Genomic DNA, 25,192 nt, shown 5'->3' on the forward strand with positions numbered 1-25,192 from the left:
CCCTGTTGTAAACCATTCGGATTTGATAAGTATTTCTAGAATGGATTACAACACATTAAATCTTTCGAAACAGCGTTGCGTACATCGTAATGGGTTAATTATAGAGAAATTCATAAAAAGTAAGTGCAATTCCCTTTTAACCCAGAGTATGTCTCATACTGCCGAAGTTCAAGCTTGTTCAGTTCACTCACATACCACCACAACAGACTCATCACTTCCTTCATTTCGGAGGCAGTTCAGCCCCGAAAGGCAGCAGTCTCCTCCCCCACAGAGCCGCTGAACTGGGGAGAAAAGGGTTCTGTTTGTCGCACAGGAAGAAACTTTGTAACATGAAGAAAAGCGTCAGTTGAAAAACCGCCACTGAACACCTTTAGTTACAGCAGCTTTTCAGTCGCCGATTGAGAGAGAGACTCAGAGGAGAAAGTGTGTGAGTGGGAGAGAGAGAGAGCGAAAGAAAGATAGAGAAAGAAAGAAATAAACCATGTTTTCCTGTCAGACAGAGTACGTCCACCCTCTGCTAAATGGACTGAGCCTGTGACTCGACAGGGGAGACTTTCAGACAGCTGGAAGTGCACTGAAACCCAGTTTCTCCACAGGATTTTAGTTCTTACACTGGAACGTCTGCTGGAAACATGTCAGAACACAGGTCTAGTTTCCTCCACATTGGGGATATCGTGTCTCTGTACGCGGAGGGTACTGTCAATGGATTCATCAGCACACTGGGGTACGTTCACCTCTCACTTAACATGTAATAACACTTAAAAATAAACGACCTCTGCCAAAACAAAATGACAATGTCCAACACCTCAGAGAAGTCAGAAAAAGACATGTAGCATCTAGCACTGGAATAAGGAAGTGGGCCTGAAGCACTGAACTCAACTGGGCCATTGAGTGAGTGAAGTGCATTCAAATCACATAACAGGAATGCAAAGTTGCCTGTTTGTTTACGCACCTTGCTTTACAATCACTTTATGACCTTTAATCCATGTCTAGTGGTGAGACGTTTCTCAAGGACAGCTAAAATAATGGGTACTGAATTTAGGCACCCTTGACCAAATAATGATCTATTTTCAAGTAGGCTAAATACATGTTAACATAATTCTGCTGCAGAATAGTTAGGTTTTTTTTTTATCACCCCCATGTTTAATGCATAACTACTTTATACTTAAAACCTATGAAGAAATTGTGGCATATGTGAATGTAAGTACTTGGTAGATATAACAGTCTGCAAACTTTGTAGTCAGAGGTTTTCCATATTTCCTTTATCAGTCCATAGCACTTCCAAAATGTCTCTAGTTTGTTGAGATGTTTTTTTTTCTTTTTCAAGAACTGATAAGGTTACAGGTATGGTTTTCTTCTGGTGACTTCTTCATGCAGATCATGTTTGTGCAAGCAGCCCTTCACGGTAGAAAACTGCACCGACATTCCTGTGTCAGCTTTGTGGAGGTTTTTTACTGGGATTTGCTTTGGCTTTTTGGCAAGGTTACGTGCAGTTAGAGTCAATGTATTCTTGTTCTTCCAGTCCTTTTCTTGGCTTCTGCACTCCCCCCTAACTGCCATCACTTATGGCACTTCTCCTCTGCAAAGAACCTACTTGGCTTGGCTTTTTCCACAAGCCAAATCTGGTGCCTGGTCCCTGGAACCTGGTACTTCTTTTAGTCCCTGCTTGCTCCTGGTACAGAGCGAACTGAGTAGTTACTGAATGTGACATGTAGACTTTTCAGAGTGCTGATTGGCCAGAGAGACTTGTCGGTCACCATGACATGCAGACCTCCAGCACACACAAGCCACTTGTAAATTAAAAAAAAAAAAGTTGCAGCAACAGTCACATTTGGTTTCATCCCACTTACTTCAGCAGCTGGTAAAATTCCCCCACGGTGTTTTGAACAGGTTCAAAAGCTACTTGGATTGGTGGCTGGGGCAAGAGCAAGAGCGGGACCCCATTACTGCCACTGTTGTTATGGTTTTCAGTGTTCCTGTTAGACACTGGGTTTAGTGAGGTCACTGGTTACATTTTGTGGGGGAACTGCGCTAGTGGATCAGAGAAAAGGTCACAGAGTCAAGTTGATGCCATACAGTGGAAAAGCACCGTTGGTGATATTACAGACTGGAAATTGCAATCAAAAATCTTATGTTTGTCTGACCTTGATCTGCTCTGTATTTGTCATTTAGCTTAATTTTCTTACCTGTGCCAGTATAGTAGTTCTGGCACTCTCATCATGTGTTGACAGCCCTTGAACTGTGTAACTAGTCTCAGTGAGTCAATTAAGGCCTTATGCCTTAATAATATTATAATCATGTTTAATTTAAAACATATTTTTGCTAATTTGCTAATCCCACACAGGTGTGTCCACATTTTTATTAAAATATAAATGTAGGCTAATGCAACATTAGGCCATTGTTAAAAATAAAAATGCCCTGGCATATCTACCATATAATGCACATTATGAAAGCCTTATGTTGCCAGTGCAATGAAATGTCCTCTTGTGTAGTGTTTTCTAAACACTGCTTATATCTATAACAAAAAGAAAGGTATAACCATTAAAAAAACCATAATGTTTCACATCTTAAATATTTATGGCCTGTAACGCTTGGAAAACCATTTGCATATTCTTCTGGTGATGCTCACAAATTATATTTTCTGAAGAAGCAGTAGCCTAAACTTTCAAATCCTTTTCTTAATGGTAAACGTTTCAAATGCCGTGACTCATACTCAACATGAGATGCTTCAGTTTTGGAGTTTGCAGGTTGCAGCATGACTGCACCAGTTGAAACGACTGCTCTGTGGCTTCAGAAATAAAAGTCTATTTCTTTGGTGAAGAATGGTGATACTGCATAGTGTAGTTTGTGGGAATTTACCCAGTAGCTTGGAATTAAGTTGCTGTGGATGCTGTGGTTATTGAAGAATTATCAAGAGTTTTACATTGAATCAAGTATTAAATGATTAATTATTAAATTTTATTAATTATTAAATATTAATTTTAAATAGGGATAACTCTTTATACTATTCTATACCTTTGTTGCACTGTTCAAATGCTGGACACTGCAGACAGAGCATGGTGAGTGAATGACACAGGGGCCGGGATATGGGAGTACAGTGTGCGAGAAGTGCCACCAGTTATGTTCATTGCCCTAGAAATGAGATTTTGGGCTTCTGTGCCAGAACATACAATAAAGATCCATAAGGAGAGACGTCTAAATGTGTAGTTACACTGATATCTGTTTGAGGTTAGGGCTTCCGTGGAACTTGTGGTAAGTTTTTAGAATGTTCTATGTTTTACTGTGGAACTTAAAATGTTTTCAAGAAAAGTGGTAAGGATACATGTCTAACCTGGTTTTGGCACGTATTGGAATGTTACGACACAAGATTTCATGGTAAATTAGAGTTCCTTATGATATTTACAATAGTACAAATGTTAATAATGTACAGATAATGCATGTTTGTTTTTATGTTAAAGGTGATATCTGTATTTGCTAGAATTCTGCTCTTGCCAGTTTTTACCTGTTGTTACCTGTTGTTTTCTCATATCTACTCCTTCATCTACAAAATGGAGTTGTAATGAACGTGTTGGTGCCACAAAAGTGCCACATTTAGTTCATATTTAACCGGTTCTGCTAGGTCAAGTCTCTAAAGGTACAATTACTCATTTAAAAAAACATAATGAGTTTTAGAGCTCTACTGCTTTACATGTAAGAGGAGATTGCTAGTCGTTTATGAGCTCATGAAGTGTGTCTATTGGCACTTTTCCTGTTTTCGTACTCACTACAATACTACACATCCTATTATCATCCTTTACCTCTGTTAAAGATGTTGCCTCACATATAGAGGAAATGCAGGAAGTTTGAACATTGCCAAATAAAACAATAAAATGTAATGTCTGTAATAAAATTACTAATACCACAGGACATTTTGACTTTAAATATTCATTTAGATCTGTATGCTTAAACTGATTTTAGTGTGCAGTGCTGTGTGCACAATGCTGAATTAGTTATCATATTTATACTTTTTATAGAGATTTATTTTAATGTATTGTTTAAGGTTTCCAAAGTATCAAACTAAAATGCAGTAAAAATGAAAGCTTTTTTGGTAAAGGTGATTTAATGCTGCATTTTTGTCCCTTTAAACTTAACAGGTCAATTTAATTTCATATCGCGTATGTTAAAATGTGTGGAACAGAAGTGTACAGAATTGTAAATGGATAAGTTGGCATTTTTGGATAGAATTTGCTTCTGAGCTCACTCTTTCTGTCTAGACTTTGTTATCCTTTTTTCAGAGAAAATCTAATATGTACTATTTAATATGTACTATTTAATATGTACCAATTTTACTATTGGAGGTAAGTAACCTTCCCTTGGAGGTCAATATTAGGCAGAGAATGACGGGACAAATTAGGATAAGCTGTGTTCCTATGTAAATATCAGCCAAGGGCATGGGAGTGTGCTGTGTATAAAAATAACTTGAAACTAGCACGTCGTACTCAAACCCCTAGTGATGTATGTGAGACTGTGAGGAATGTATTATAAGCAATTAGGAAAATAGGTCTAATTTGTTTTTCATCCAGTTATGAAATGAGGTCATATCTGTCACTTTTTTAGTAAGCAATTCAGTTCCTATGATACTGGTATTGTCCTAAAAACGTCCATATATGTCCATGTTTTTCAGTTTTCACATTCCTCAAAGTAAACACAGCAGCTGTTCTTTACACTGAGGGAAAAAATTAAAAACAGTCCAAATAAATATAATAAAAGCTGTTTATATTAACTTGATTTAACATTTAATGATTTTTTGCCGCCTTCTGTGAAGTTACTAGCTTGGAGATCCATTTGAAGGGGGTATGTTAAGGTGTGTTTCTAGATCACACTCTTGCTTGTCAACCCCTCACTGCTTGTTGGTGTCTTCCTGCTTTGTGGCTGGTTGTGTAAGTGGGCTGTAAGTGGTTTTGGAGTCCTGAATCGTATGATGCTATATAGATGCTGAACTACCTAACCAGGAGAAGAGTGGGTGACTGCTAATGAAAACAGTTGTGATGGTGATGATTATGATAATGCTTTAATTTCTCTGGAATACAGGGATGGGCAATGTTTAATGCAGCATGGAAACACAACCTTAAAATAATATTAGAATTTTTGATTATATGTAATTATAACAGGTGTTATCATTAGATGTTTTGGCCAATTAACATTTTGTCCACTTATGCTAGAGGTTGGACAGATTTAGACCAGTTCAGACTCCTGCGTGACTTAATATGACTAATATGAGCCCTTATTTATCTGAATTTTATAAGCCATTTATTCCACAGTGACCACGACCCTGAACTGGATAAGCAGTTACAGACAATGAATGAATGTTATACAGTGTTACAGTGTTATGTTAACAAGGCTGTCCAAGTAAGACATGGAAGTGACAGACAGACAGGCTTTTCACTGTTGGTAGCTCAGAAATGTTATTAATAAATGTCATTTAATTGCTTCTAATAATTTAATGGACGTCTTTTTATATGACCATTTATGTCCTGTTTTTATGAGCTGGCAGGTTTGGCACCGTCACTGAGAGGCGAGAAACGTTTCTTTAGCAGCTGGAGAGGTCAGGGTTAAAATTCTTTGCTTTATCAAGTCTTCGCAGACACAAGTAATTTCCCGTGTTGTATATGAGTGTGTAATGGGCTCCTCTGTCTCAAACAGAAAGGCCCAAGTGTATGGTGTGATTAGAAAGTACTCTGTCACCATCTGTCTGCTCTGCTGGCTCTAGGCATGAAGGCGGTGATGATCTGGGCTAGTGTTCTTTTCCCTGTGTGCTGATATGTTGGTAATATCAAGGAGAACAACAAAGGATCTTTAAATAAGCTGTTAAAACCACTCTGTGCTGAGGTTTACTGAAATTTTCTACCATCTTTGACACCCAGAAGACATTTTTGCATTGAAAACTATGGTATGTTTTGGAAAGAGGAATATGTTTTATAGTTTTCATTTTAACAACCATTAAAGGTTTTTGCTGAATCAGGGCTATAAGCCAAAACGTAGGGGTTCATGCCGTGTTGGTTTTGGTTCTGCTTACTGAAATGGCTCTTTCTCAAAGAACTGAAGTTTTACAACTCCCATTGTGAGATGATTATATCTGTTGTCCTGTTTCAGCCATTTATTATTTTCTGTGTTTTTATGGCTTAATTAATGTGTCTGTAAATTAAACGTGACACACGTTCATGTGTTTTTCGTACAGGTTGGTAGATGATAGGTGTGTGGTACAGCCTGCAGCTGGAGACCTGGCAAATCCTCCAAAGAAATTCAGAGGTAAGTCCCTTAGGGAATTTCTTCCAGCAGAATATATGAGAAACACCCATGTGTGCGGTAAGGTCTGTTTGACCTGGAATAATAGTGGCTGATGCTGATTCAGAGGAACTGAACATTGTGATAATCACTTAAATAAATTGTATATATAAATTTATATTTGTATATATTTTTTCATATTTTGCATCTGGTCATTTTCATCATAATTTTCTTCATAATAATTGTGTCATTTTAATGCTGAGCGGGATGGCATAGGCAAATTTGCCATTTTTTGTTCATTGTGTTTTTGGTTTAGTTCAGTATTGCTGTCAACAAATAAAAGGAAAAAATTGTGTTGGAAGTCCTGCTGGCACGAGTGGTGGAATCTAAAGTCCTATCATTAAGGAGTTGTGGACCTGATTCATATCATTGACTTAGCCAAAGACAACCACTAATTAATGCAGAATAATTTGACCCATTGTCTTTTCAGTTGGGTAGTTGTGTGCAGTAGAAATATACAATACACTGTTTGTTAGTTTTAAATAAAGCTGTATAAATATATATATATATATATATATATATATATATATATATATATATATATATATATATATATATATATATATATATATATATATATATATATATATATATATAGCTGTTATAAAGTATATAAAAACGCACTCTAAACATTCACCGTGTTCTCTGAGCATGTCGATTAAACACAGTTCCACACAGGTTGTCTGTGGATATTTTGAAGATTGAAGTTGTTTAGTTAAAAAACAAAAGTAACCAGTACAATTTTAGGCATATAATCATCAGCCTGATACTGTCCTGGGAAAAAGCAGCTGCAATCTCGAATGCATTTTATACCGAAACTTGTACAAAACACTGCTTGCAATTTAAGTGTCATATCAATTTGCTAATTATATCACACCCCATGCTTGTATAACAAAACAATCTGTTATTTTGTTTATTGGGTTTTAAAATGCTTCATGATTTCCTCAATGTTCTTCAGACTGCCTATTCAAGGTGTGTCCTATGAATCGGTACTCGGCACAGAAACAGTTCTGGAAGGCCAAACAGGGAAAGCAAGGAACCAACACAGAGGGGGACCTCTTTAAGAAACTGCAGGTACTTGTTTAATGTTGAATACCAGTTTGTAAGTTCACCTCCAGTGGTCACACAGCCTTAACACCTGTATTTAGGTGCAATGAAATATCTGTTGTTATTGATTTATATTAGCAATCAAGCATTGTGATTATCAGTAAAAACATTTTTAAGAGGAACTCTAGAATAACAAATCATGGGTAGTCTATTAATGGGAACTATGTAAACTTTTATAGAAGTTGAATTATAATCAGATGTAATTTAATGTAAGCAATGAACTTTAATTAAGGAATCAATCTGACTTTTATATTTTTGTGAGGAATAAATGAAAATGTAATTGTTAAAATATTTCATTAAAAAAAAATTAAGCTTGTGGTGCACAGGTCTGTCACACCATTGTTTGTGTATTTCTGGTCTGATGGCTGATATGCTTTTCCCCTACATTTCCCAGCATGCAGCAGAACTGGAACAGAAGCAGAATGAGACAGAAAACAAGAAGCTGCTCGGTGAAGTGGTCAAATACAGCCAAGTTATACAGGTGCAGCCCAGCCTCTCTGCTTATCAACTATTCTGTTCCTCCTTGCATGCAGGAACATTCTGTTTGTTTGTGCTCTGTAGCCAAGGCTGCAAGAGCACTGTGTTAGAAAGAGAAGGACAGGGTGAAACAATTCTTTGACACTTTGATGTATGCGTTGGGCTGGCTACTTTATAACATTTTCCTGCTTGCTTATAAAAGAACACGACTTTCAAGCTCATTTCAAAGCGCTGAAGTGTTTGTACACTTTTCACCTCGCAGTCCCTTTCACACCTTCAGATGGCAAAATGTTTGTTTGGGTGAAACCAAAAGTTGCAGTCATTTGTTCAGCTCTGGGCAAGAGAGAAAATCATGAAACAGATCATGAAACATGGATGAATGGATGAAAGAGGTTTACAGGTTGCTTTTTTTTTTTTTAAACATATTTGTAAAATACTTAACAAAATAGCCCTCATAGTCGTCTCCATCAGCTTTGTCTTGGACTCATAACATATTTTAAATGGATATTTATGAGAAGAGTTTATTTTATGAGATCTACTTCATATTAAATCACTGAAGCATCCCCTTAAATACCATCTCAGAGCTAAAGGTGATCCATTTAAAACCCTGGATTATTTCATTAAATGAATATAGTATAACTTTAATTAATTATAAATTATTAACAGTAACTGTCCATGTTGAAGCTTGGTCTTTTTTGTAACTCCTTGTGTGTTTGTTCATTAAATTCATGATGTTGTTTGGGGGAATCTGTGTTTGTGTGTGTGTTCCAGCTGCTGCACATTAAGAGTAATAAATACCTGACAGTGAATAAGCGTCTGCCTGCTCTGTTGGAGAAAAATGCAATGCGTGTGTCTCTCGACCCATCAGGCAATGAGGGCTCTTGGTTCTACATTCAGCCTTTCTGGAAACTCCGCAGTGAGGGAGACAATGTAAGGAGAATCCAACCATCCTATTCTCTCTTGCCTCACTCATCCTTCTTGCTCATTCACTCCTAAACTATCATACTCTCCTCTCTCTGTTTCTCTCTCAAACAACTGACACTCAGACACGCAAGTTTTATTGTAAGAATTTATGTTTCTGTAAATGTACAGGAATCTTCTGTTTTCTCCTGTTGACGTTTCAGCAGCCAAAGTCTGAAGGTATATTAACAGATTGTCGCACACTAAGTGCTTGCACATATGTGTGTGTAGTGTCCTCACTGTAGAGTTATTTCACAGAACAAGTGTGCAGCATGCTCCCCAGCATGTGTCCTACCACTTCACCTCCTACTCCAGGAGCATTCCTGTTCATGCAAATGTTTGACTGTTCATCACTCTATATAATATATATAGTAATATAATATATCTGTAATTTTGAGTGCTTTTATATGCCCACCAGTAATTATTATCTGCAGTTACCTAATTAATCAAACTTATTTTTTTAACCAGTGTTAAAATCAGATTTTAAGAAATTCAGTGTAGAGACAGGTTTCCAGGTCATTTCTACACTTGCTCCAATTAATTAAATTTAAAACGCACTGTCTGGGAAACAACAATTAATGATTTTTCAGGAATAGGCATAATAATAAACATTTCAATACTAAAAGAGTGAAATGGTGACACAAACACTAATAATCAAATGATTACAAGTTAAATTGCATTGGTAAAAATTTGAAAGGACCAGATTTCAAATTCACATGCTTGTAAATATGGTGAACGGAATATTACCAAAATCTCATGATAGGAAAAAAATCAGATTGTGTGCATGTAAAAGCAGTCATTTTTATCCAGAGTACAGATGTAGCGACAAATATGACTTTCACATTTCACAGACACCATTTGTTTAGCTGTTGATAGTCAATGATAGACTGTGATTTCAGGTGTTGTCATGGTCGTCTTCCTCTCCACAAAGCATTTGTTGATCTAGGCAGCAGGTTTGTATGCTGAGAGGAGGAGAGCGAGCTTTAAGTCAATACACCACTCCATTCGCATGTTCACACGCTGTGATTTCCCACTTCCTCATGCCTTGTTTGTAGCTTTTGCCTGCAGGAGAACAATATTATTTGACACGTGCTGAAAATTGATCTTCTGTTTGACTTCATATTTCGAGCGCACAGAGAGAATAATTATGTCACTTTTTGGCCTTTCCTGGACTGCATGTCAGAGAAAGAACAGGTTCAGTAGTTAACAAATAAATGATTTTGCCTAAGTGTGTTCACAGTACTGAGGAAGGCTGATGGAGCATCCTAAAACTAAGCTCCAGCTACGTGTTTAAGTAGGATGCTGTATTAATGGATACTGATGTAACACCACATCAACCATTAGAAACATATATGGATGGATACATGTAAAAGTCAAATAGAAATGGAGATGTCTTATGAAGGAAAATCTAATGAGCACAGAGCACTCTTCCACAGTCTATGAACCCAGAGCTAGGATGTCTTTGTTTTCTTCATTGCTGTTATTTATTTATTTATTGATTGATTGATTGATTGATTGTATGATTTTATACATAAAGCTATGTGAGAGCTGACATAAGCCTACATAAACCACTATAACAACTTATTTCAAGGATGTGTTGCTTGATATTACAGTTGGGAGTATCTGATTAAAATAACCTTAATGACAGCTGGGAATTATTAAAATAAGCATTTATGATAATAAATCAATAAATAATTCAAGTATCAACCCTTCTTATCTTCTTTACTATAGTAGAAAAAGAAGCATTTACAAGGTCTAAGGGCACATGTTGCAGGCTCTTTGCTCACGTTTAAAAAGTCATTAACCAATGGTCTAAGAAAGTTTTGACGTGTGTGTGCCTGACTGACTGGTTCTGTGGCTTCAAGTCCTTCCATTGTTTCTAGTCACACCCTGTTATCAAAAGGAGTCTCACTATATTTCATAAAGCATTCCAGACATTTCTTACACAATGAATTTCTTCACTTGTGCTGAACCTGTTCTCTGTTATAATCTCTCTAAGACAGGTGCCACCGTTTGCATGTCACAGGTTTTGATAAATCGTAATGTTTTTATTTCCTGTTAATTAGATTAAGTCCCCTTAAACATGTTGGAGATGAAGCATGTTTCAATGTGTCTTCTTTGTGTGCATTATTAGGTGGTAGTGGGAGATAAAGTGGTCCTGATGCCTGTAAATGCTGGTCAGCCTCTTCATGCCAGCAACATTGAACTACTGGACAACCACGGCTGCAATGAGGTCAGACATTCCTAGCCATGTACATTCGTCACTACATTGTGAAACTCTAAAAGCTCCAACTGGCTTCTCTAGCACATGTCGTTTCCAGTGCTACTGAAGTAGTAGTTCATAGGGAAATTAAATCCAAACAGCTGTGTTCCAACCCTGTTTGTACTAGATCAGCACAATTTTTATAATTTTTTCAGCTGTTTCATTCGAGCTAAAAGGTTAAGGTTAAGGTAGTTAATGTGTAATGGAAGTTAAAAAAACCAATTAATTAGCACTGTATGAACTGTATGCATGAAACATCACACACTTCCAAAATGCTTGAAGTCAAGTTACTTCTACCCCTAATACTACTGTTTATACTTGCCTGGTTTTTTAAAGAAAGCCTATGTTTGACCACATACACCATATTGCCAAAAGTATTCGCTCGTCTGCCTTCACACTCATATGAACTTGAGTGACATCCCATTCTTAATCCATAGGCCCCCACTTTGCAGCTATTAGAGCTTCAACTCTCCTGGGAAGTTTTTCCTCAAGCTTTAGGAGATTTTATGGAAATTTTTGACCATTCTTCCAGAAGGACACTCTGAGGTCAGACACTGATGTTGGATGAGCAGTTTCATCTCTAATTCATCCCAAAAGTGTTCTATCAGGTTGAAATCAGGACTCCGTGCAAACCAGTCAAAGTTCTTACGTGCCAAACTCGCTCATCCATGTCTTTATGAAGCTTGCTTTGTGCACTGGTGCGCAGTCATGTTGAAACAGAAAGGGGTTGTGAAGCTCTCTACACACTGTTCTTGAGCTAATCTGAAAGATGCATGAAGTTTGGGGGACTGTAGCGATTGACACTGCAGAAAGTTGCCGACTTCTGCGCACTATGCACCTCAGCATCCACTGACCCCGCCTTTGTCAATTACATGGCCTACCACTATGTGGCTTAGTTGCTGTCATTCACTTTCACTTTGTAATAATATTACTGACAGTTGACTAGAATATTTTGTAGTGAGAAAATTTCACGACTGGACTTGTTGCACAGGTGGCATCCTATTACGGTACCATGCTGAAATTCACTGAGCTCCTGAGAGTGACCCATACTTTCACAATGTTTGTAGAACAGTCTGCATGTCTAGGTGCTTGGTTTTATATACCTGTGGCCATGGAAGTGATTGGAACACCTGAATTAAATTATTTGGATGTGTGAGTGAATACTTTTGGCAATATAGTGTATAGTTTGTAAATAAGGACAAGTCAGAAGAGTGAAGTGTGTGTGTGTGATGTACCTTCACACTCCAAACATTGGTGTGTTACTGTGATTCATGTGTTTTGCAGGTAAATTCTGTGAACTGTAACACCAGCTGGAAGGTCAATCTCTTTATGAAGTTCAGTGATTACAGAGAAGATGTCCTTAAAGGGGTGAGTCTTCTGTTTATTATTCTTTAAAAACTGCAGGCACACTGCCACAGGGATATGAATCTCCTTGTATCTTTCTCTAATCCCTGTCTCTCTGTCTCTCACTCTCCCAGGGTGATGTGGTGAGGTTGTTCCATGCTGAGCAGGAGAAGTTTCTGACCTGTGATGACTACAAGAGTCAGCAGCACGTTTTCCTGAGGACAACTCTCCGCCAATCAGCCACCTCAGCCACCAGCTCCAAAGCACTCTGGGAAATTGAGGTATGATCTGAACAGGGCTAAACAAAAAATTGATTGGGCATGATTAAAAATTACAAAAAAGATCCACAATTATGAAAATTTACGATAAAGGGTATTTTATATTAAAATACTTTTTATTTCTTGTTCATATTAATGTTTTACATTACAATCAGGTACAATATAAAACCCTGAACATATCTCACCTGAACCCCACAGAAACACTAGGTTACATTTAGTTTGCTACTTAAACTATGTGTGAACAAGAATCTTCTATTTTGAAGGCAGATATTGCAAATAAAAACTTGAGAATTACATAGGTTGCTGTGAATTTTATCTATAACTTTAACCTGTATAAAGAGATAAGGTTCCACTGTACCCTTTCTGCCAAAAACCTGAATTAAACACAAAACAGAAGTTACATATTTCTCTGTATACTATTATTAAAAATATATATAAAGTATCTTCTTGAAAATCTAACATTTGATGTATTAACTATCTTCATCTATTCTCTTAAGGTGGTGCATTATGACCCCTGTAGAGGTGGAGCTGGTCAGTGGAACAGCCTTTTCCGCTTCAAGCACCTGGCCACAGGCAAATACTTGGCGGCAGAGGTATGAGACTTTTCTTTCCCCTTTTATTCTGGAGTTTTATATAGCCAGTGGCTTATGGAATGCAGCATGAAGAGTTTCCTTCCTGATTTGAAGAGTGAGATTTCAGGTGTCAAGCTGTAGGTGGCAGTCTTACCAATCTCATAGCAGTGGTTATTTTCTTATATTAAGCTTTGGTTTCAGAGACTTTTAATAAAGTTTACAAGTGTGTGGGTTTGTATGTTTGTTTGTTTCAGGTGAATCCTGATTACAGAGACGAAAGTGTGGATTCCAAAAATGAGGTATGACTGGCTTCTACTCTGAGAGCTAACTGCTAAAGTATGACATTCTTTGAAAATGGCCCCTTCCATCAGGTGCCATGGCAGACCAGATATTTCCCTCTATTGTTTGAGTTCTGCCCCGCATTGTGCTTTTCATCAGTTCACTTTTTTAGCCACTTTCATTTAATGTTTCTATGCAGTGACATTATTTCACATAAATTCACATTAGTCTTATTAAAATAAGTAATTAATTTATTAATTCCTTCAATGTTCGTAACTGCTTTTCTAGTTCAGGGTTGCAGTGTGTCCAAAACCTACAAGGAATCAATGGGCGCAAGGCAGAAACCCCCTAAACAGTGCACTAGTCCATCACAGGGCACCACACACTTAAACATTCACTCACACACTCACACTATTGACACTTATGCATGGCCAATTCACCAATGTGTTTTAACTACAGTTGTGGGAATGAGCATTTACAGAGACTGGTTGATGGAGTATGAAAGGTCTGGTGTGTGCATGTGTGCGTGAGTGTGTATGGGTGTGTATGTGTAGTTTTGTTTCAAAGTCTGTGTATAAATGCCAAGGTGGCGCCTGACTGGCAGTGTTTCACAGCACTGCGTCTCAGCACTTCCTCTGCCCACTCTCTCACACCATCACCATTATGTAATTCTCTCTCTCCTCTCTCTCTCTCTCTCTCTGTGTGTGTGTGTGTGTCTATCTCCTCCCTCCTTTTGCCTGCTTCAGCACGCTGCACTCAGCTTCTGTTCTCTGCTCTCTGGGGAATTTCTCTGGAGTTCTATCTTCTTTTACACAGTTATGCATTATTGGTATTCAGCCCAGCATATTCAAGGCTCTCTCTCTCTCTCTCTCTCTCTCTGTCTCTCTCTCTGTCTCTCTCTCTCTCTCTCTCTCTCTCTCTCTCTCTCTGTCTCTCTCTCTCTGTCTCTCTTTCTCTCTCTCTCTTTCTCTCTCTCTCTCTCTCTCTCTCTCTCTCTCTCTCTCTCTCTCTCTCTCTCTCTCTCTCACACACACACACACACAAACGTATACTGATGCATGCATGCACAAACACCCACTCACTCCACTCACACGGAGGGGGCTTCTTACATAATGTCTGAATCTGTGTGCCCTGTGGGAGCTGGGCAGACATGCTGTCCTCCTCTCTGGAGCAGCGAGATATGAGAGAGAGAGTGTGGGGGGAGAGGGGGGGGGGGTTGAAGAAGAGTGTGAGAGAGGAGAAAGAGAAAAGGAGGAAAATAAAGAAATAGAGAATGTATAAAAGAGGGGAAAAAAGGAAACAAAATGATAGAGCGTATGGGAATATGGGATAAACAGGAAAAGAGTAAGAGAAAAGCAGATACAGAGAGAATGGAAAAAAATAAGCAAGGTAGATGGAAAAGAAGGTACCATCAATTAGTGTTCATGAGCTCAGAACAGGTCTTGACTAGAAATGACTTGTAGAATTCCCTCAGAAATTCTAACAGGCACATGAGATTTCATTTTCATTGTAGATACTTATATATAATTTTTAGGTCATACTGTGCATGAGTGTATTTCATCCTAGTGATGTATGTATTTACAGGTGAGATATTTCATGTTGAGTTCTGGACTGTTATTTGTAATAATACTGACAGAATCTTATAAAATATCACTAAATTCAAACTTTGTTCTCTTAATTTACTCACACATCATTTCTTTATAAGGTGTCCTTCTTCATATAGTTTAATATTTTTCCAATGTGCTTGTGTAAGCCTTTATTTTTATCCAGACCAAAATAAATACTGCATTTATTTTTCAATTTTGCTTACAGAATTTTGCATAAAATTAAACAGTAAATGGATTGTGTCCCTGACAATGACTGTTCTTTTATCCCAGACTGAGTCCGAATCCCTGTACTCCAAAAAGAAACGGGCAGTGGAGAAGATTAACTACATCCTAGTGTCTGTTCCTCATGGAAATGACATCGCCTCCTTGTTTGAACTGGACGCCACCACCCTGCAGCGGGCTGACTGTCTGGTGCCTAGGTTTGTCTTCTTGACCCACACATAACCCACAGTATTGGTGGCAGCTGCAGCTGGCCTTAAAAGAGCAACCTGTAATAGTGACAGCAAGCATTTACAATGGGCATTGCAGTCCAAATTCATAGCACTGGTGAGAGTTTTCTGCCCCCTCCACCTTTTCCACAGATGTGAAACTTTGGACCTTCATAGCTAATAAAAGTGCCATAATCAACATATTTACACAGAAAAGTGCATTTAACCAAAAAAAAAAAATATATATATATATATATTTTATTTTATTTTATTTTTTTATTTATTTATTTTTTTTTAATGCTAGCGGAAGGCGTGATGCTAGCAGAAAAAGTGAATGAGTGCCTGCGATTTTATTTTTTTCCCCCCACATTAAATGTGTCTGTAGGCAAGGCTGATGTTGTAGTCCTTATTCCCTTAAACCGTTATTGGCATTTTGGGAGGCAGACATTTGCTTCTTAGTTGCAGTTTTCTTATTCAAACTTATTTAGTTCCAGCGTAAATAGGCCAGAATATGAAGCTATTTGCCAATTTATTGTAATTTTCTGTTCCACACTAAAGTGGCTAAAAATAGCTTTTAAAATTTAAAACATGTTATTTTTTTTAAAACACACAAACAACTGGTTTTAGTCCATACATAGGCATCTGTATTTGTTTTTTTCAGAAATTACTTGCGTACCCATTCATGGTTCGAAACTCTGCATCCATCTTGTAGTTTTACTGGGCTCTAAGCTGTCTCAGTCTTTGAAATGCATCTTTAATATTTACAATTGTTTTACTATGTCTCTGGTCATAGAACTTTTTAGAAGGATACTGGGGCTTTTTTAGATCTGATAAAATCTAAGAGAATATAGAATCACTGTGTTTGACTGCTATTGTGTTTTATACCTGGCAACCCGTGTTCTGGGGATTGAACAGTGGGCAGGATCATAGGCCAAACCACAAACTGAGTTCCGCTCGAGAACAGACACTTCACAAAAAACATACTGGCTGAAGCACTGCTGTCAGAGATGCCAGTGCTTTGATTTAGCATATTTTGATATTCTCTGATAATACATTCTGCATGTTTTATGATTTAGTAAAGTAAATATATTACATATTATTACTTTTTAAGAGGTATGTCAGCCCCCTAGCTTCAGCTAACCTCTAAGTGTACTTTGAAAATGCTCAAAAGTAGGAGGATCATAGTGGGAGTGGCATTGCAGATGGGGCTCTGCTCTGCTGCAGAGCTGTGGGCTGTACAGGACCAGGCTGCTGGGAGCACTTTCAGGAAGCGTAGTTGCCCTTTAAATGACAGATCATGAGTAGCAGCTTCCAGTCACTGTGGTCATTTGTCACTGGATGAGTGGTATCCAGAACTCAGGGTCATTTTAATTCTCCATTCTTGATCAACACAACAAGTGTTGAATAAAATGAATTTGGGATATGGTGTAATTTGTAGCAGCATTGCTGCTGTGACCCTTTATTCTAATTAACCACACAATGTTTTATACTTTTCCACCACTCTTTATCTTTAGCCATTTTCAACTTAAAGTGTTTTCCATTTTCTTCTCATGGAGATCTACTATAGTATCTATCATACATGTTCCAGGTAAGAAAGGATCTCAGGGGTTCCTGCATATTAGAGATAAGAGTTGGATCTGAGCTCTTGGGTGGTGGATTTTCAGGGCAAGGTTTGGTTGACTAAATTTAGGCTAAAGGAACATGTCTACACATAAAGTATTTTTTTCTGTCTGCCTATTCATTTAAGCATTATTCCACTGAAATGTTTGATCTGGTTCTGTGTTTTCAGAAACTCCTATGTCAGGCTTAGGCACCTGTGTACTAACACATGGGTGAGCAGCACCAACATTCCCATCGATGTTGAGGAAGAGAGACCAGTTATGCTTAAGGTTTGTAAACATGTATAAAGGCCATTTTGAAGTTTGTCTTTTAAGAATGCAGCCATATTCTGTGTTAAACATAGCTAGAGTTCCAAGATGTTAATTTTTCACTTCCCTTCCAGATTGGCACATGCCCCGCCAAGGAGGACAAAGAGGCGTTTGCCATCATCTCTGTGCCCTTGTCCGAGGTGAGGGACCTAGACTTTGCTAACGATGCCAACAAGGTGCTGGAAGCCTTTGTGCGGAATCTGGAGAAAAGCAACATCTATCTGACGGAACGCAGGTAGGTGTCATGCCCTGTGTGCTTGTTTTATGTATTATGTAATGAGAATATTTTTATTCAGATTGTGATCTCAGTGTCATGTGAAATTATACCATCTAATGTGTATTGTGTAGGTTTGTGACTAAGCTGCTGGAGGACTTGATTTTCTTTGTGTGTGAAGTGCCCAACAATGGACAGGATGTGCTATCTGTGGTCATCTCCAACCCCAACCGAGAGAGACAGAAGCTAATGAGAGAGCAAAACATTCTTGCACAGGTACCCATATCCACACATTCACAATTTATCAGAATGGTTTTGTCCCCTTCCAAAATATTGCCAAAAAGATACTTACAACTTAAAATTAACATAATGTTTTAAATAATGTCATTTGGGAACATTCCTATTTGTAAAATAAAGTTTATTGTAATATTGGTAGTTTAAAATTATGCTTAAAAATGAAAAACATAGACAATGATGTGCATATCATTTAAACACTATATTTAATAGAAATTAATACCCAAAAAATGTAAATGTTTAAATTGAGAAATTGTTACAGTTTTATAAAAAATATTGGCCAATTTTGAATTGGATGCCAGAAACACTTTTATAGGGTGTACACTTAGCTTTCCAATGTTGTACAAGTAGTCCTCTCCCAACATAAATGCTATCTGAGTCTATTCTGAAACACCAGGAGAGGTTATATGATTTAGGGTAGAGGGGTTACCCAGAATGAATATAAAGTATAAAAAAATGTACATTTTAATCTACTTTACTAAAGTTCAGAAAGTATAGTGCACAAATGTACAGCAAATGTAAACAATTATGTAGAAATACCCCTAAAGCCTCTCAGTAAATAAAACAAAATGATAATTTCTCATATTCAACTGGGTGAATCTGCTTGAGGTGGTGAAACAGATTAGTTGTGTTTGCCCTATTTGTTGTTACAGCCTTTTTGCAAATCTTACTTATTGCTGTGATTTGTTGTACATCTGATTGTAGCCAAACCACCTCTACACATCTGAAGTCACTCCCTTTTTTGAAACGCATACTGCATTCTGTACATACCGAAGAGCCTAAATGACTCAGATAATAAATGCATGCTATTTTATACGTAACTGCATAATGTCATTATGTAGACAAGTCAGAATATTGATATTATCATAATATGGAGTTTTTTAAAAATTGTTTTATTATACACTGTTGTGAACGGGGAAAATAATGCCCCTTAAAATGCCATAAAACCTTCTGCAGTAACATCTGTATTTTTGATTTGTAAATTTCCATAAACATTACCATGCTCTTACAGGATGAATCAAAATGAGCTTTCACCACAATATATTTGCATTTTACAATTATATACTTCAATGGTGCAGTACATAAACCTACACTGTATTTGGTTACCTTTGAGTAGACCTATATACTATGATTGCTTTAAAAATGTATTATGTGCTTTGTGTCTCTGTCCCAGATCTTTGGCATTTTGAAAGTTCCGTTTGCAGAAACAGTGGGTGGGCCTGTACTGAAGCTGGAGGATTTGGGTGACCAACGCTATGCTCCCTTTAAATACATGCTGCAGCTATGCTATAGGATCTTGCGGCACTCGCAGCAGGATTATCGCAAAAACCAGGCAAGAACCAGTGTTGTTAAACCTCACTTAACACACCCTCTGTTCATCTAAATAAAGTGTAAATAATTCCAAATGTTTGGGCACCTCATTCATTGTCTGTAACCGCTTATCCAGTTTAGGGTCACTACCTTTCAAAATGTTTTTAATTTGACTTTGAAAAAACTGTAATTTTGTAGGAACATTTTTCAGATTTTCAGTGTGTGCTTTTAAAAACACAGTTCTGGGGGAAAAACATCATATACATTTTATAAGCAACATGTCATATAACATAAGACCAAATATTATTTTGAAATACAATCTTGTATTTTAATATTTTGCAGATACAATTTACTTACTTTGTGAGCAACAAATTGGAACAGAATAGTGTTGCAGAATGTTGGTATTCGGTTATTAGATTTAGATTTATATTTCTAGGTGTGTTTGAACCAGTTTAAAAAGTTTCACTTTTTGAATGGAATTACTGAAATAAATCAACTTTTTCATGATATTCTAATTTTATGACCAGCACCTCTGTGTGTGTGTGTGTGTGTGTGTGTGTATAAACTGTATAATATTATATAATTATATTTACATATATAAATATTATTTTTATTAATTTTTTTCAGACATAAATTGAAATGTACTATTTGTGATGTAAAAATGATTGAAATTTATATGATCAGTTTCTAAAGAAGACAGTTGACAAGCTTTGTACTTATTCAACTTTATACATGACTGAAGGTTCAAATGTAAGATTATGCCCATTTTTATAGAATCTGTGGAAGTGTTTGATTTTCCAACCTTCTTCTTCTTTCTGACAGGAGTACATTGCCAAAAAGTTCTCCATCATGCAGTCTCAGATTGGTTATGAGATTCTAGCAGAAGACACCATCACTGCCCTGCTGCACAACAACCGCAAATTGCTGGAGAAGCATATCACATCCCGAGAGATTGAAACATTTGTCAAGCTGCTGCGCAAAAACCGTGAGCCCAGGTCTGGTTCTTTCAACATTTATTATTTATTTAATGTGTATGCAGACACTGTAGACAAGCTCAAATATTTATGCTAAAGAACACTGTCTTTATTGCTGAAGATTATTTTGAAACTAGAACCCAATTTTTAAACATTAAAAAGATATTTATGCTTTAAGTAATTTGGTTTAGACATGAGATGGTGGACCAGGTTTTAAACTTTTTGCTTTTTATTGTTAGTTTGGCTGATTAATGTGAAAAAATGTGACAATGTGAAAAAAAAAAAACGGAATAAATATATAGGAGTATAATTGATTTCTTGCATATTATTTCTCAGATTTCTGGATTACCTTTCAGACCTGTGTGTTTCCAATAAAACAGCAATTCCTGTGACTCAGGAGCTCATATGCAAATTTATGCTCAACCCTTCCAATGCAGACATTCTCATCCAGACCAAGTAAGACACTGCACTACTATAGGATACAGTGAGAATATCCAGTGGCTGCACATCATGGGTCTAAATGTGAAACTGCTTGTTTGTTTAAACTCTTAGATTGATTCAACACACTGAGGGCTCTTTGGATTCATCTCTTACACACGATGACAACGAAGATGAAGAAGTATGGATTTATTGGATTGACAACAATAGAGAACCCTACGGCAAGTCCATACGCCACCTGGCCCAGGATGCCAAGGGCAGCCACAAATCAGACATTGATATCATCACATACTACAGGTCACTTTCTACTTATGTTTCACCAATAGTTCTGGACATATTCTCCAGATAAGGTCAGCTTATTTGCTCTTTTTTTTTTAAACAGGTGTCAACTGAATCTCTTTGCTAAGATGTGCCTGGACCGCCAGTACTTGGCTATTAATCAGATTTCCGGCCAGCTGTCCATAGATCTGATTCTCCGCTGCATGATTGATGACTGCCTGCCCTACAATCTGCGTGCTTCCTTCTGCCGTCTCATGCTGCACATGCACGTGGACCGGGACCCCCAGGAGGCTGTGGTGCCTGTACGCTATGCTCGTCTATGGACTGAAATCCCCCAAAAGACCTCTATTGCAGAGTGAGTGCATAGAATGAGGGTAGAGTGTGGGTGATTAAAGACACAATTTTTGACACACGACATTTGACTGTTTCCCAGGCTGTTTCGCTTTTCCACTGCATGGAATCTACACAGCCCGATTCGACTCGGCTCAACTCTTTTTTTTAATTTTCCACTTGACAAATCTGGTACACGGTCCCTGGAACCAGGTACTATTCCAGACCCTGCTTGCTTACTATTCCAACCAAGTTGAGTAGACAACCGTGAATGTAAACCCTACACAAGTGCTGATTGGCCACAGAGATCTGTCAATCACCATGAAATGCAGAGCTCCAGCACAAATGCTGATTTTAAAATCTCTGAACTTACATCAGCTTTGACATTTTATTTTTTTCTGACTCACAATGGCAACTCGTACCATTTCCTCCACATGTTTTGAAGATGTTTAAATCTTAATTCTCCAGCGAAAGATGAGTGTACAACAAGGAAAACGGATCTGTGAGGACTCATGTTCATTCCAAAAAAAATAAACACACACAAACAACACACAAATACACAATGGATAAACAGCACCTAAATTCATAGCGTTCATTGTTGTGCTTTACAAAGCCTGGCTCCATTTTGCGGGGGACCTTTGCTAATGGAAAAGTGACAAGCTAAAAGCAAGTTGAGTTGAGCCAAGCCGATTCCATGCAGTGGAAAAGCACCTTATTATTACATGATATGAGAGTAGGAGACATGATTGAACATTAATGATAAAGGAAACTACTGTTGTGAATCTAAAACCTGTTGACACAAAGTTGCTTTTTCAACACAATGTTTGAGAGTTGGTGACTGAAGTGATTTCAGACTGCCACTAACACCAAGTCCTTAAACAGCTAAAACATGCTGTTAAGATAATAAACACAAGCACTGTATAATTACATGATATGTGTGTAGGAGACATGATTGAACATTAATGATAAAAGACAATACTGTTACTACTATCTACTACTAATGTTGACCACTGATCTTTTTTTAAGTGCCAGCATTCAAATATTGAAATCACCATTTTGGGTATTTCTTAGTAACTGTTTTGCCCATTGTACTCGACACATATATTGTAATGGTGTTGCTTTTGTACACAGTATGCAATGACAAAATATATGTGTTACAATAATGTGTAGCAGTTATTCTCTTTGACATGTTTCTTGGGGTTTAAACATGTCATATATTCTGCAGCTATGAGTACAAGTTAACATCCACAACAGATGTAGACAAGAAGATGCAGAAGAAGTTTGCCCATACAATGGATTTTGTGGATGATTACCTAAAAGATGTGGTGAACCAGACTTTCCCCTTTGGAGATGAGGAAAAGAATGAGCTTACTCTAGAGGTAGGGTCTTTTAAAGCTCTTCTTTGTCTAAAAGCAAGTATAAAGATGTAAACTAAATTTGCCAAGTCTTTCTCTCTATTTCTTTTGAAGGCCTACTTTTTAAGGCATCTCTCTGAATTGCATGCTTCTCTCCAATTTCCAATAGAACAACACTATTTGGATAGGTTCTTTCAGTTAAAAATATGGAATATATAAAATCAGATGTGAGAAGGATGTTATGAGATATATGACACATTTTTTTATTTTTTTTTCCCCTCTCTCACTCTCCCCCTGCAAGGTTGTGAACCTGGCACGCAACCTGGTGTACTTTGGCTTCTACAGCTTTAATGAGCTGCTAGGTCTTACGCGCACCCTGCTGGCCATCCTGGACATTGTGGAGCACCCATTCACGATCATGCCCAAACTCTTCAAGAGTCCTGAGGGAGGTCAGGCATTCTTAGACAGAATCTGCAATCACACATCACAGCCAGAGAATCACTGTTTAGTTTTTAACTAGTTCTATCAATGTAAATGCATTAGCGCATTTGATTAATCTGGAAAATTTAACTTTGAAAATGATTTTACAAAGTTTGGGCACAACTTCCTTCTATAATTAATTTTACAGAGCATATGAGATTTAATCATTTTTTTCAACTGCTTCACTACTGTAGAGCTCAGAAAGTAGGCTATTTTTTTATGCTGAAATATGGATTTAATCTCATAAGTCTCTCTCTCCCTCTCTCTTGCTCACACATGAGCACACAAATGCATAGCTGCTGTGAGAATTTCCATGTTTTTTTCTTAGGCCTCACTGAAATATGGAAATGGAATATAGAGATGTGTTGTTGTCTGACCTTTGAGCTGCAAGTAGCTAATTTCTCAATTAAAGCCGAGACAGAGCTTCACTGTGTTTAATGAGATGTTAACTATCTCTCTGAAAACTCAGAAGATTCTATCCAATTAAGAGATTCTAATTCAAATATAATAAAAACTACTCTGAAATGTTATAATAAATTTAAAATATTTTCCTCCACTCTATACATGTATTTATCTCCCTTTCCAAAAAACCCCAAGGAAATAGAACTATTGTAACTTGTATTTAATCATAATTAATCACAGAATGTCATTTTTATTAAAGCAAATACATTTTTTTAATCGATTGACACCACTAGTTTTAACATATTGGTTAATCTGGTGTTCTAATTTCAGTTTGCAGTTTACTGACTGTAGAAGTTCACTGTTAAATTTTAAAATAAATCAGAATGCCTCTTTGGTCATATGTATAGGAACAGACCACCCTTGGTTTATTTTTCAGTAGTGTACTAAAAGTTTGTTCTGAACCTGTTCTGTTATTCTCCTTCAAAGTTGACAAGGCTTTACTCATTGGCAACATTTACCTTGAGCTTAGTCTTGTGCTTTTGTGGTTATGTAGGTAATAATGTCCTGCGCACCATCCATGACGTGGGTGAAATGATGACTCAGATGGTTCTCAGCCGAGGCTCCATGCCTCCTCATAGCGGTTCTGAGTCTGAGCCAATGACAGGCCATGGAAAACCACTCTGTCTCCTTGACAACCAGGATGTGATGGTGATGGACACTAAGCTCAGGATCATTGAGATTCTGCAGGTGAGTTTCTCACTGTGATTTAGACCGCTGAATAAACAGTACCTGTCAGTGCAGTGAAGGTCACCAGAGGGAAGTAATGCACGTATACAATGTAAACGGCTGTAAGTCTGGACCTTTGCTCATAAATCAACAAAACCATACAAAAGTCAAAACTTGTCTTTGTGGCCCATGGTCATTTTGAAATGTTGCCTTTCATCACCCTTGATCTAAGCAGAATTATTTGTCAATGTGTTATAGCCCTTAGTCAAATGTGTATTTCTTTTTTTTTTTTCCACAGGTTATACTTACATAAGCAAAACAACAGAATAACCAAACCAAAGCTGTGTAGTCTTTAGTCTAATTTGTCTTAATTAATTTGTATAAATCAACACTACATAAGATTTACGTTATTCCTATGCGTGTTTGTGTTTCTGTGATAGTTCATTCTCAGTGTACGTCTGGACTACAGGATCACTTACCTCCTCTCAATCTATAAGAAAGAGTTTGGAGACCAGAATGTGAACGACAGCACTGTTTCAGTTGTAGAATACACTCCGACTGTGCCGACTGGTAAGAGCACTTTCTTAATATTGATGCACTGTTGTCTATGTCACTGACTATAACTCATAATTGAACAGATTGTATTGTGCCTCTTGTTATCTCACTGTGTGTCGTTTGTTTGTGCTTTAGAACCCAACCTAGAAGAGATCTCTGAAACAGCAGAGAGTATGTTTGCTGGGAGGTGAGTCAGGCATTTAATTGACTCATTAGGAAACTTCTGCAGGCTTCAGCCATAAAGCAACTCTAAATAACTTCTCAAGT

General features: G+C 37.4%; 1 protein-coding gene across 1 annotated transcript in view; it reads left to right on the plus strand.

Moving 5' to 3' along the window:
• Positions 1 to 277: 277 nt before the first annotated feature.
• itpr2 (inositol 1,4,5-trisphosphate receptor, type 2) overlaps positions 278 to 25,192 on the plus strand; it is a 79,623-nt gene continuing 54,708 nt past the window's right edge. The window contains exons 1-24 of the mRNA XM_066685771.1: positions 278 to 724; positions 6,218 to 6,288; positions 7,283 to 7,398; positions 7,826 to 7,912; positions 8,680 to 8,838; positions 11,003 to 11,101; positions 12,416 to 12,499; positions 12,610 to 12,756; positions 13,251 to 13,346; positions 13,580 to 13,624; positions 15,482 to 15,630; positions 17,429 to 17,528; positions 17,642 to 17,802; positions 17,916 to 18,057; positions 19,250 to 19,408; positions 20,209 to 20,381; positions 20,697 to 20,816; positions 20,913 to 21,095; positions 21,181 to 21,432; positions 22,633 to 22,786; positions 23,064 to 23,211; positions 24,198 to 24,391; positions 24,811 to 24,940; positions 25,061 to 25,112. Coding sequence (XP_066541868.1) covers positions 633 to 724; positions 6,218 to 6,288; positions 7,283 to 7,398; positions 7,826 to 7,912; positions 8,680 to 8,838; positions 11,003 to 11,101; positions 12,416 to 12,499; positions 12,610 to 12,756; positions 13,251 to 13,346; positions 13,580 to 13,624; positions 15,482 to 15,630; positions 17,429 to 17,528; positions 17,642 to 17,802; positions 17,916 to 18,057; positions 19,250 to 19,408; positions 20,209 to 20,381; positions 20,697 to 20,816; positions 20,913 to 21,095; positions 21,181 to 21,432; positions 22,633 to 22,786; positions 23,064 to 23,211; positions 24,198 to 24,391; positions 24,811 to 24,940; positions 25,061 to 25,112 — 3,113 coding nt within the window. The 5' untranslated portion in view covers positions 278 to 632. The remainder of the gene's footprint in view (positions 725 to 6,217; positions 6,289 to 7,282; positions 7,399 to 7,825; positions 7,913 to 8,679; positions 8,839 to 11,002; positions 11,102 to 12,415; positions 12,500 to 12,609; positions 12,757 to 13,250; positions 13,347 to 13,579; positions 13,625 to 15,481; positions 15,631 to 17,428; positions 17,529 to 17,641; positions 17,803 to 17,915; positions 18,058 to 19,249; positions 19,409 to 20,208; positions 20,382 to 20,696; positions 20,817 to 20,912; positions 21,096 to 21,180; positions 21,433 to 22,632; positions 22,787 to 23,063; positions 23,212 to 24,197; positions 24,392 to 24,810; positions 24,941 to 25,060; positions 25,113 to 25,192) is intronic.

This window comes from Hoplias malabaricus, chromosome 11 (assembly GCF_029633855.1).
Source record: "Hoplias malabaricus isolate fHopMal1 chromosome 11, fHopMal1.hap1, whole genome shotgun sequence".
NCBI classification, from domain to species: Eukaryota; Metazoa; Chordata; class Actinopteri; order Characiformes; family Erythrinidae; genus Hoplias; species Hoplias malabaricus.